At 42.2% G+C, this 11961-nt stretch overlaps 1 protein-coding gene across 3 annotated transcripts; it reads left to right on the top strand.

Moving 5' to 3' along the window:
• The first annotated feature begins 186 nt into the window (after positions 1–186).
• On the top strand, positions 187–10902 carry LOC106579077 (sesquipedalian-1). 3 transcript variants are annotated; one of them, XM_014158613.3, is made up of 4 exons: positions 187–329; positions 3022–3143; positions 9614–9920; positions 10325–10902. In XM_014158613.3, exons 2-4 carry the CDS (start codon positions 3063–3065, stop codon positions 10750–10752), a joined length of 816 nt encoding a protein of 271 aa, XP_014014088.1. In that variant the 5' UTR covers positions 187–329; positions 3022–3062; the 3' UTR covers positions 10753–10902. The 3 variants fall into 3 exon arrangements, with proteins under 3 accessions (XP_014014088.1, XP_014014086.1, XP_014014087.1); XM_014158611.2 differs by lacking the exon at positions 187–329 and adding an exon at positions 2177–2484; XM_014158612.3 differs by lacking the exon at positions 187–329 and adding an exon at positions 2589–2839.
• The last annotated feature ends 1059 nt before the right edge of the window (positions 10903–11961 follow it).

Below are 11961 nucleotides of genomic sequence, written 5' to 3'. Positions count from 1 at the left end.
TTTTTTAATATTCGATGTGGTTTGTTGACATCAACGGCCAGTATTCAATGGAGAGAGAGATGCTATGCTACTAGCCTCATGACATGAATATGCATGATAAAAAAAAAAGTCAGTATTATTAAACTTCTTGCTTGGTGGGCGAAACAATGAAAAAACAACCCCTGTTAGAGACAGATTTTCCTTCGAGTTGGGCCTCTCTTCCTCTTCGGATATACTACGAATGAAGTTGCATCTACTCATGGTTTTCTAAAGCTAGCCAGGGGTGTAATCATTACGCTGTTACTGTTTTGAAAACGGAAAACTCAAGACTTCCTATTGGACAAATTCAGGTAGGTCCTGCCCCGTTTTGTTTGCTTCTGTTTGGTTCTTCTGCTAGATGGTTTCCGTAATGACGGTGGATATTGATCGCCTGCCTACTGTTTACTCTAGAAGGTTTATAGCTGCGTGTGCGTGTCGAACTCCTCGTTGAGAATGCTGAAACAGACACATTTTCATTTGTGCCGAAATTAAATTCAGCAGGCTATGGTGTGAAAAGTATTTTTTAGAAGTGCGGTCTTTATTTTATTATCGTTAAGGCCGGTTATGGTGTGCGTATTAATGCATGAGCACCTTTCCCCCCCCCTCCTATCGATACAATAATTGTTAATTCCTACAAAAGTTTTTTACCGTGTGAAATTTCAAATGCATTCTGTCATTACTAAATTTGATAGGTATTAACGTTACCATTTAACACAAACATTGGATTAGAATATTTAATCCGTCATTTTCCTCAAATGAAGGGGATGATGACGCAACCTTTCAGGATAAATGGCGTTCGCCTGACCCGGAGCAGGCTAGTATAGGGCTCAGGTGTGTTGAGTTTGGTCAATCATTGAAATGAACAATTAGCTTAGTTTGTCTGGTGGCTAGTTGGGACAAAACAGGAACAGGGTTATTTTAGTGTTCATCTTAGAATGTCATGCTCTAACGTTATAATCGTCATAAAGAGAGGCCTACCTCATGTTACAAAATAGCTCTAGTCTTAGAGTGGGGAATTGTGCAACTCTTAGGCTGTGTTTACACAGGCAGCCCAATTCTGTTATTTTGCTCAAACAGTGAAAAAAATATCAGCATTGGACTGCCTGTGTAAACCCAGCCTTATAGTGTTTGGTGGTCAGTCACTACTCAGACAATGAAATGGACACATGATAAGCATGTGCCTTTACTTTATTACAAACCCATGAGGATAGTACATGGCATTTAACACTGTGTGGAATTAATTTCCATGACTGTTTCCGCAATCAACATTAACATAAGCAGTTTCATCTAAGTTATTTCCATTATGTGAGCATTTGAGGCAATTGCAACACATTCAGAAACTATCACAAATCATTAACTTAATTGTACAGTTCAAAGGATAAACACCTAGTATGATTTCATAGGCTACAACACAATTGTATGGGGGTTGATGAGATTTGCATAAACCAACAGAGAAGACAATGGGGTATACATCCCCATGACAAAGGAGTCCCTTATCAACATGACCTCAGATCTAGTGTGACCTGACATTGTGAATACAGTTCATTCAATCCAATGCTGGCTTCAGTGGTGAAAAAATTGCCCAATGGTCATACTTGAGTGAAAGTAAAGATGCCTTAAAAAAATGACTCAAGTAAAAGTGAGTCACCCAGTAAAATACTACTTGAGTAAAAGTATCTGGTTTTAAAATGTACTTGTGTATGGTGGTGGGAAAAGTACTCAATTGTCACACTTGAGTAAAAGTAATACATCAATTTTAAGCAAACCATATTACAACGTTTTATTTTTTACAGACAGACAAGGACACACTTCCAACACACATAATTTACAAGCCCAAAATTTGTGTTTAGTGATTGCGCCAGATCTGAGGCAGTAGGGATGACAACGCATTATATTGATAGGTGTGTGAATTGGTCCATATTGCTGTCCTGCCAGAGCATTCCAAATGTAAGAGGTACTTTTGGGTGTCAGGGAAAATCTATCGGAGTAAAAATTATATATTTTCTTTAGCAATGAAGTGGAGTAAAAGTTGTAAAAAAAAATATATAGTAAAGTATAGATACCCCCAAAAAACGACTTAAGAAGTACTTCAACGTATTTTTACTTATTAAGAACGTTATACCACTGGCTTTATCAGCATACAGTTGAGGGGCGTGGGCCCATGTTACCTATGCGGCGTTGACGTGGACGATGTGCTCAGTTGAGCGCTCACCTTAGTTACCAGGAAGTGTTTGACAACACCCAAGGAGCTGGTGGGACGGTTTTGTCTAGAAGGGATACAGTTTATGTCACAATGTACTTTTTGTAGCAGGTTGGGATAACCTAATTCTAATAATTTGTTACGTTAATTAAGGTTAAGAAAAGGGTTAGGTAAAATGCAACATTTTATTTTTACGTCAATTTGACAACAACAGTATACGGTCTAGCCAATACCTGCCGAGCCTTTACACGTTATTCTACAGAGAGGTGAGTAAACAACCCAATTTACCATATGCTCTTTTACTAGGCATACTCATTTGAGTTCCTCACGATGAAGAGAAGTAGCCTACGACTTCTTAGCCCAATAATATTACAAAACTTCCCTTTGCCTTTATTTTACAAATGCGGAAGCAGATACGTTTAAGGCATTTCTCATGATGAACGCTACAGTAGCTTATGCGTTTTTGTTTTACGGATTCCCATAGCTGCAACAAAGCATTACAATTGTGTATAATAATTACGGATTGTGAACGGTAACTAAACAATCGAGAGAATGAATTTGCGCATATTGAATAAGCCTAATATTCGTAAAGATGCGTCATTTCACCCTCACAGCAATGAAGTAAGCGAACTTTGTATTACTATCTCAAAGTTCAAACGCACATGGCGTTAAATCATTAGACAAAAAAATCATTCGATAATTCAAAAATATTTGAATATTTTTTTGACAAGTAAAGTCCGCAGTGAGAGAATGTGCTGCAGTGACGTGGTGGGTGCCCTACTAACTTCCTTGTTTTTATGTAGCCCGACTCCAGCTACTCCTATGGTAAAAGCATGGTGTTGAGATGAAGATTACTGGGAAGATCCTCACTCATTTTCAGTCGTGCAGCTCACCCGTCGACAAAGAAGGATACCTGTATAAAAAGGTAACCCGATAACACGCCTTTCTGCATGTCTTACAGACTAACTTGTATATTCTATCATTTCAGCTATCACAATCCTTTGCTTGCCATCCTTGCCTTTTTAATTGCAGATTGACTAAATTATCAAATGCAAATTCAAAGCCAATGGTGAAGTCAGGGCAAAACATTTTACATTTACATTTTAGTCATTTAGCAGACGCTCTTATCCAGAGCGACTTACAGTAGTGAATGCATACATTTAATTTCATGCATTTTTTTTGGTACTAGCCCCCCGTGGGAATCGAACCCACAACCCTGGTGTTGCACACACCATGCTGGCGTTGCAAACACCATGCTCTACCAACTGAGCCACAGGGAAGACAAAACGAAGTGACTTTTAATTTATTTTTACTTTATTTAACCTTTATTTAACCAGGTAGGCCAGTTGAGAACAAGTTCTCATTTACAACTGTGACCTGGCTAAGATAAAGCAAAGCAGTGCGACAACAACACCAACAGAGTTACACTTAAACAAATGCACAGTCAATAACACAATAGAAAAATCTATGTACAGTGTGTGCAGATGTAGAAGAGTAGGGAGGTAAGGCAATAAATAGGCCATAGAGGCGCAATAATTACAATTTAACATTAACACTGGAGTGATCAATGTGCAGATGATGATGTGCAAGTAGAGATACTGGGGTGCCAAAGAGCAAGAGTATAGATCACAATATGGGGATGAGGTAGTTGGGTTTGCTATTTACAGATTGGCTGTGTACAGGTGCAGTGATCGGTAAGCTGCTCTGACAGCTGATGCTTAAAGTTAGAGAGGGAGATATAAGACTCCAGCTTCAGTGATTTTTGCAATTCGTTCCAGTCATTGGCAGCAGAGAACTGGAAGGAAAGGTGGCCAAAGTAAGTGTTGGCTTTGGGGATGACCAGTGAAATATACTTGCTGGACCGTGTGCTACGTGTGGGTGTTGCTATATGTACCAGTGAGCTGAGGTAAGGTGGGACTTTACTTAGCATAGACTTATAGATGACCTGGAGCCAGTGGGTTTGGCGACGAGTATGTAGTGAGGGCCAGCCAACGAGAGCATACAGGTCGCAGTGGTGGGTAGTATATGGGGCTTTGGTGAAAAAACAGACGGCACTGTGATGGACTACATCCAGTTTGCTGAGTAGAGTGTTGAGCTATTTTATAAATGACATCACCAAAGTCAAGGATCGGTAGAATAGTCCATTTTACGAGGGTATGTTTGGCAGCATGAATGAAGGAGGCTTTCTTGTGAAATAGGAAGCCGATTCTAGATTTCATTTTGGATTGGAGATGCTTAATGTGATTCTGAAAGAAGAGTTTACAGTCTAGCCAGACACCTAGGTATTTATAGTTGTCCACATATTCTAAGTCATAACCGTCCAGAGTAGTGATACTAGTCGGGCGGAAGGGTGCGGGCAGCAATCGGTTGAAGAGCATGCACTTAGTTTTACTTGCATTTTAAAGCAGTTGGTGGCCTCGGAAGGAGTGTTGTATGGCATTGAAGCTCGTTTGGAGGTTTGTTAGCACAGTGTCCAAAGAAGGGCCAGATGTATACAGAATGGTGTCGTCTGCGTAGCGGTGGATTAGAGAATCACCAGCAGCAAGAGCGACATCATTGATATATACAGAGAAAAGAGTCGGCCCGAGATTTGAGCCCTGTGGCTCCCCCATAGAGACTGCCAGAGGTCCGGACAACAGGCCCTCCGATTTGACACATTGAACTCTATCTGAGAAGTAGTTGGTGAACCAGGCGAGGCAGTCATTAGAGAAACCAAGGCTGTTGAGTCTGCTGATAAGAATGCGGTGAATGACAGAGTCGAAAGCCTTGGCCAGGTCGATGAAGACGGCTGCACAATACTGTCTTTTATCGATGGCGGTTATGATATCGTTTAGGACCTTGAGCGTGGCTGAGGTGCACCCATGACAAGCTCGGAAACCAGATTACATACTGGAGAAGGTACGGTGGGATTCGAAATGGTCGGTGATCTGTTTGTTAACTTGGCTTTCGAAGATTTTAGAAAGGCAGAGCTGGATGGATATAGGTCTATCAGTTTGGGTCTAGAGGGGGATGACCACGCCAGCTTTCCAATCTTTGGGGATCTCAGACAATATGAAAGAGAGGTTGAATAGGCTAGTAATAGGGGTTGCAACAATTTCAGCAGATAATTTTAGAAAGAGGGTCCAGATTGTCTAGCCCAGCTGATTTGTAGGGATCCAGATTTTGCAGCTCTTTCAGAACATCAGCTGTCTGGATCTGGGTGAAGGAGAAGCAGGGGTGTGGGGCTTGGGCAAGGCGCTACCCTCTGTAGCGCCTTACAGTCTGATGCCGAGCAGTTCCCATACCAGGTGGTGATGCAACCGGTCAGGATGCTCTCGATGGTGCAGCTGTCAAACTTTTTGAGGATCTGGGGACCCATGCTAAATCTTTTCCGTCTACTGAGGGGGACAAGGTGTTGTCGTGCCCTCCAAGGAACTTGAAACTCTCGTCCCGTTCCACTACAGCCCTGTCGATGTGAATGGGGGTGTGTTTGGTCCTCCTTTTCCTGTAGTCCACGATCAGCTCCTTTGTCTTGCTCACGTTGAGGGAGGGGTTGTTGTCCTGGCATCACACTGCCAGTTCTCTGACCACCTCCCTATAGGCTGTCTCATCGTTGTCGGTGATCAGGCCTACCACTGTTGTGTCGTCAGCAAACTTAATGAGTCGTGTTTGGACACGCAGTTGTGGGTGAACAGGGTGTACAGGAGGGGACTGAGCACGCACCCCTGAGGGGCCCCCGTGTTGAGGATCAGTGTGGCAGATGTGTTGGGCACTATGGTGTTGAATGCTGAGCTGTAGTCAATGAGCAGCATTCTCACATAGGTGTTCCTTTTGTCCAGGTGGGAAAGGGCAGTGTGGAATGCGATTGAGATTGCATCATCTGTGGATCTGTTGGGGTGGTATGCGAATTGGAGTGGGTATAGGGTTTCTGGGATGATGGTAATGTGAGCCATGACCAACCTTTCAGAGCACATCATGGCCACCAACGTGAGTGCTACGGGGCGTAGTCATTTAGTCAGGTTACCTTCGCTTTCTTGGGCACAGGGACTATGGTGGTCTGCTTAAAACATGTAGGTATCAGAGACTCGGTCAGGGAGAGGTTGAAAATGTCAGTGAAGACATATGCCAGTTGGTCCGCACATGCTCTGAGTACATGTCCTGGTAAGCCGTCTTGCCCCTCGGCCTTCTGAATGTTGACCCGTTTTCAAGGTCTTGCTCACAACGGCTATGGACAGCATGATCACACAGTCGTCCGGCACAGCTGGTGCTCTCATGCATGCTTCAGTTTTGTTTCCCTCGAAGTGAGCATTAAAGGCATTTAGCTTGTCTGGTAGGCTCGCGTCACTGGGCAGCTCGTGGCTGGGTTTCCCTTTGTAGTCCGTAATAGTTTGCAAGCCTTGTCATATCTGACGAGTGTTAGAGCCGGTGTAGTAGGTTTCAATCTTAGTCCTGTATTGACGCATTGACTGTTTGATGGTTCGTCTGAGGGAATAGCGGAATTTCTTATAAGCGTCCGGATTAGTGTCCCGCTTCTTGAAAGCGGCAGCTCTTTGACTTTAGCTCAGATTTTTCCTGTAATCCATGGCTTCTGGTTTGTATCTGTACCTACGGTCCCTGTGGGGACGACGTCGTTGAAGCCGGTGACTGATATGGTGTACTCCTCAATGCCATTGGATGAATCCTGGAACATATTTCAGTCTGAGCTAGCAAAACAGTCCTGTAGCGTAGCATCCGTGTCATCTGACCACTTCTTTATTGACCAAGTCACTGGTACTTCCTGCTTTAGTTTTTGCTTGTAAGCAGGAATCAGGAGGATATAATTATGGTTAGATTTGCCAAATGGAAGGCGAGGGACAGCTTTGTATGCATCTCTGTGTGTGGAGTGAAGGTGGTCTAGAGCTGGTTTATTTTCTCCCCTCTGGTTGCACATGTGACGTACTGATAGAAATGAGATAAAACGGATTTAAGTTTGACTGCATTACAGTCCCGGGCCACTAGGAGCGTAGCTACAAAAAAATATTGATAGCTCTTGGTAGATAGTGTGGTCTACAGCTTATCATGAGGTACTATATCTCAAGCGAGGAATACCTCCAGACTTCCTTAATATTAGACATCCCGCACCAGCTGTTATTGACAAATAGACACACACACCCACCCATTTCTAAATATTGAGGGGGGAGGGGCAATTTACGTGCCTGGCTGATATGCATTTTGAGACAGAGAAACTGTTAATTAAAGTGGTTGCTTATGTTCTCAAGTATGGCCCCAAAATGACCGGGCACCACAGATTTATGTATTTATATAGAAAATATGACCGGGGCGGCAGGTAGCCAGCCTAGCGGTTAGAGAGATGAGCCAGCAACAGGACGGTTGCCAGTCCGAATCCTGGGTGTGTTCGGAAAGCTCAGTTCCAGACAGATTTTTCCGGTATCATATCCTAGATGCCATTGCCCACTGTTGTGCCCTTGAGCAAGGCACTTAACCTCTCCACAACAACTGCTTCACGGTTGCTCCAACCTCTCCAACCTTCAGAAAGTATTCATACCCCTTGACTTAATCCATATTTTGTTGTGTTACAGCCTGAATTAAAAATTGATTAAATATTTTTTTTAAGTCACCAATCTACACACAATACCCAATAATGACAGTTAAAACCTGTTTTTAGAAATGTTTGCAAATGTGTTGAAAATGAAATGCGTAACTATCGAATTTACATAACTATTCACACCCTTGAGACAATACATCACCTTTGGCAGCGATTACAGCTGTCTTTCTTCGTAAGTCTCTAAGAGCTTTGCACACCTGGATTGTACAATATTTGAGCATTATCTTTAAAAAAAATGTCACGCTATGTCTAGTTGGTTGTTGATCATGGCTAGACAGCCATTTAAGTCTTTTAAGAACATTCAATGTTTAAGAACATTTTAAGAACAATTTAAAAACATTCAATGGTCTCTTGGTAAGCAACTCCAGTGTATATTTGGACTTGTGTTTTAGGTTATTGACCTGCTGAAAGGTGAAGGTGTCTGTTGGAAAGCAGACTAAACCAGGTTTTCCTCTAGGATTTTGCCTGTGCTTAGCTTTATTCCACAAATGTTTTTTTTTTTTTTACTCCCAAGTCCTTGCCGATGACAAGTATACCCATAACATTATGCAGCCACCACCATGCTTGAAAATATGGTGGTACTCTGTGATGTGTCATGTTGGGGATTTGCCCCAATCATAACGCTTTGTATTCAGGACATAAAGTTAATTTATTTGCCAATTTGTTTGCAGTTTTACTTTAGTGCCTTATTGCAAACAGGATACATGTTTGGAATATTTGTATTCTGTACAGTCTTCCATTTCTCTCTTTCATTTAGGTTAGTATTGCAGAGTAACTACAATGTTGTTGATCCATCCTCAGTTTTCTCCTATCACAGCCATTAAACGCAGTAATTGTTTTAAAGTCACCATTGGCCTCATGGTGAAATAAGGGGTTTCCTTCCTCTCTGGCAACTGAGTAAGGAAGGACGCCTGTATCTTTGTAGTGACTGGGTGTATTGATACACCATCCAAAGTGTAATTAATAACACAACCATGCTCAAAGGGATATTCACTTTTTTATTTTATTTTTATTTTTTTAAACCAACAGGTGCCCTTCTTTGCGAGGCATTGGAAAACCTTCCTGGTTTTTGTGGTTGAATCTGTGTTTAAAATTCACTGCTCGACTGAGGTGCCTTACAATTATCTGTATGTGTGGGGTACAGAACTCAGGTAGTCATAAAACCATGTTAAACACTATTATTGCACACAGAGTGAGTCCATGCAACTTATGTGATTTGTTAAGCACATTTTTACTCCTGAACTTATTGTGAGTAGGCCAGTGACACAAAATCTCAATTTAATCCATTTAAAATTCAGGCTGTAACCCAACAAAATGTGGAATAAGTAAAGTACTTTTCTGAAGGCACTGTATGTGTGTCTTTCGGAGCGGTTGGGATAAAGCAGAAGTGCAATTTTGACAGGCCATGACCCGGTGCACCCCGGTTCAGCCTAGTCGAAACCCCCTCAGTGACAATTGAGCAATAAACTGCAGAGGCGCACGTATTTGACTGTGTAGGCTGAGCTTGGAATGGGAAGAGTGCCTATTCAGGCCTGCACATAAAGTAAACTCGTTTTTATTGGTATTTTTTAATATGATAAAGATTTTTTGATACAGTACGAATGCCAGATATGTAAAATGTTCTCTCCAGAGCACATTCATTTGTGCTAGATTTAAGGAAAATAATATTATGTACATATTTATTTTTAATTCAGAATGATTCAACTACAATAACTATTTGCATACGCCCTGGCTGATACTGACATCAGACGTGTTGAACTGTGAACAACAGATTGTTTTGACTAAACATCCCATTGTACCTTTACATACAGGGTGAGAGAAACACTTCCTATCAGAAGCGTTGGTTTATGCTGAAGGCAAACCTGCTCTTCTACAAGGACCGGCCCAACCACCGCGACCTGCTTGGCGTCATTGTTTTGGAGGGCTGCTCAGTGCAGCTGTGCGAGTCTGAGGAGCAGTTTGCCTTTTCGCTGGTGTGGAGCGGTGAACCGGGCCTGCGCACCTACAAGCTAGCCGCAGAGGACCAGCCCAGCCAGGAGAGCTGGATCAGGGCCCTGCTGTCGGCCAACCACGGCTACCTGGCCGCGCTGGTCATGGATCTGGAGAAACAGTATAAAGGTGAATGGGTGCAGGATTTTGTTCCATTCCAGCACTAGGCAAGCTAGATAATTGGGAGTAGATGCATCAACAAGGTGTTTGCCTGGTCATGAGAGTAGCTGGAAGACAAGTGGTCGAGCTTGGTCGTTGCGAGCTAGTAGGTAAATAACCGGATTCAACTAATCATCAAGTCTTCGATTTAGTTGAAACAAGTGTTTTAGTGCTTGGCTGGAATAAAACTCTGCAGGATCAGGATTGGTGACCGCGTTGAAATGTACTTATGAGTTAGTGGTTCCCGCTACTTATACACAAGATGGTTTTACATATGCAAAGCACCTTCATCAATGTTCAGCTGTGTTTAATGAAAAAGTGTCCATGAATGTCCTAGCACCTTTTTTCTTAGTCACTCCTTCCTCCTTCCACAGAGGCCATGAAAACATTTCCTGGTGACCCATCCCAGCAGTCTACACTGGCTGCAAACACAGAGAGGCCAACTCAGTCGCTGATTTGGCTGAACTCTGGGACCGCGACCCTTTCACAGTACCTAGGGCCAAGTGTGGGAGCCGAGCATAGCTTTAGCACAAATCAAATGCTACAAGTTCCTCCCATTTCCTCTAAACCAACCAATAAGAGGTCTCCAAAACTCTGGCCCAAGAGAAATGCAAATGTTGTGCCTATTAATGTCCCAGCCCCGCCCCAAGGGGAATGGTCAGTGACTGGGTCAGGACCCAAGGTGGAATTTAGCGAACTGCACGAGGACTTTGGCAAGGAGGTGAAGGAGCTGATTGCTGATTGGTTGAGAAGGGGACAGAAAGATGTAATTCAGGAAGAAGACTTAATTGATTTTGGTTGATTCAGCATGGTATGTCACTATAAGCATGTAAACAGTCCATACCAAAGGAGTCTGTACCAATTGCAATAATGGATGCCAACATGAATTAATATTTGTGAATGTAAGAAAATATATAATGATTATTTTAAAATAAATATTTTTTAGACAGCTTCCCTCTTCCCCAATCATTTGAATTAATATCTATGATTTAAAGGGCAATCATTTATCAACAGTTGTTCTCCCCATTAGAGCCAATAAGCTACAATATTATTACATGTAATGCCGTAATAATACAGCTATTACATTCAATAGATAAACTCAAATCAATTGCATGTATTATGAGTTGTCTTCACATTGGTTGAAATTCACAAAAACCAGCATGATTCCAAAAATAGTCTAGTTTAGTCAACATAGCAACTCAACCCACACAAATTATGCAGAGGATATGAAACGCTGGTAGATGCAACCTAAAAATTAATACAGTATGGGAAATTCATTAATCTGGTGCCACTGATAACTGAGCACTCAAACACCCCATTTGGGTGTCCACAAATGTTCCTCCTTGGTGACATGAAATCACTTTTCGCTGGCACTGATCCCCACGGGACTTGTCTTATGTCAGTACCGCTAATGTGCAAAGCGAACTAAACGGTTTGGGGTACTAATTAATATGACCCCACCATCGAAAGTGCTCACGAACACGTAGGCTACATGTTGATTATTTTGCTCCACAACAGCCACAAGCTTCACAAGACTCGTCTGAAGGTAACCTGGTACCGGTTTAAAAATGTATTTAAGTACTTTAGTGCCCCCCCCCAAAAAATGGGTTAAATATGGGTAAAAAAACCAACAACAGAATATCCAGGGCCTGTATCCACAAAGCATCTCAGAAAAGGTCCTACGAATCTTAAAACTTGTTTGAAGACTAACCATAAGACTGCTGAACAATTTATCAAATGGCCACCCGGGCTATTGACCCCCCCCCCCCCCCTTTTGTTTTTACACTGCTGCTACTCGCTGTTTATTATCTATGTATAGTCACTTTACCCCTTTCTACATGTACAAATTACCTCGACTAAACTGTACCCCTGCACATTGACTCGGTACCGGTACCCCCTGTATATAGCCTCGTTATTTTGTTACTTTTATTTTTACTTTACTTACAAGCCCTTTACTCTATTTCTTGAACTGCATTGTTGGTTAAGAAAATATTTACTAAATTAACAAAGC

Source organism: Salmo salar, chromosome 19 (genome assembly GCF_965601325.2).
Source record: "Salmo salar chromosome 19, fSalSal1, whole genome shotgun sequence".
Taxonomy (NCBI): Eukaryota; Metazoa; Chordata; class Actinopteri; order Salmoniformes; family Salmonidae; genus Salmo; species Salmo salar.
This window is presented reverse-complemented; position numbering and strand designations above follow the sequence as displayed.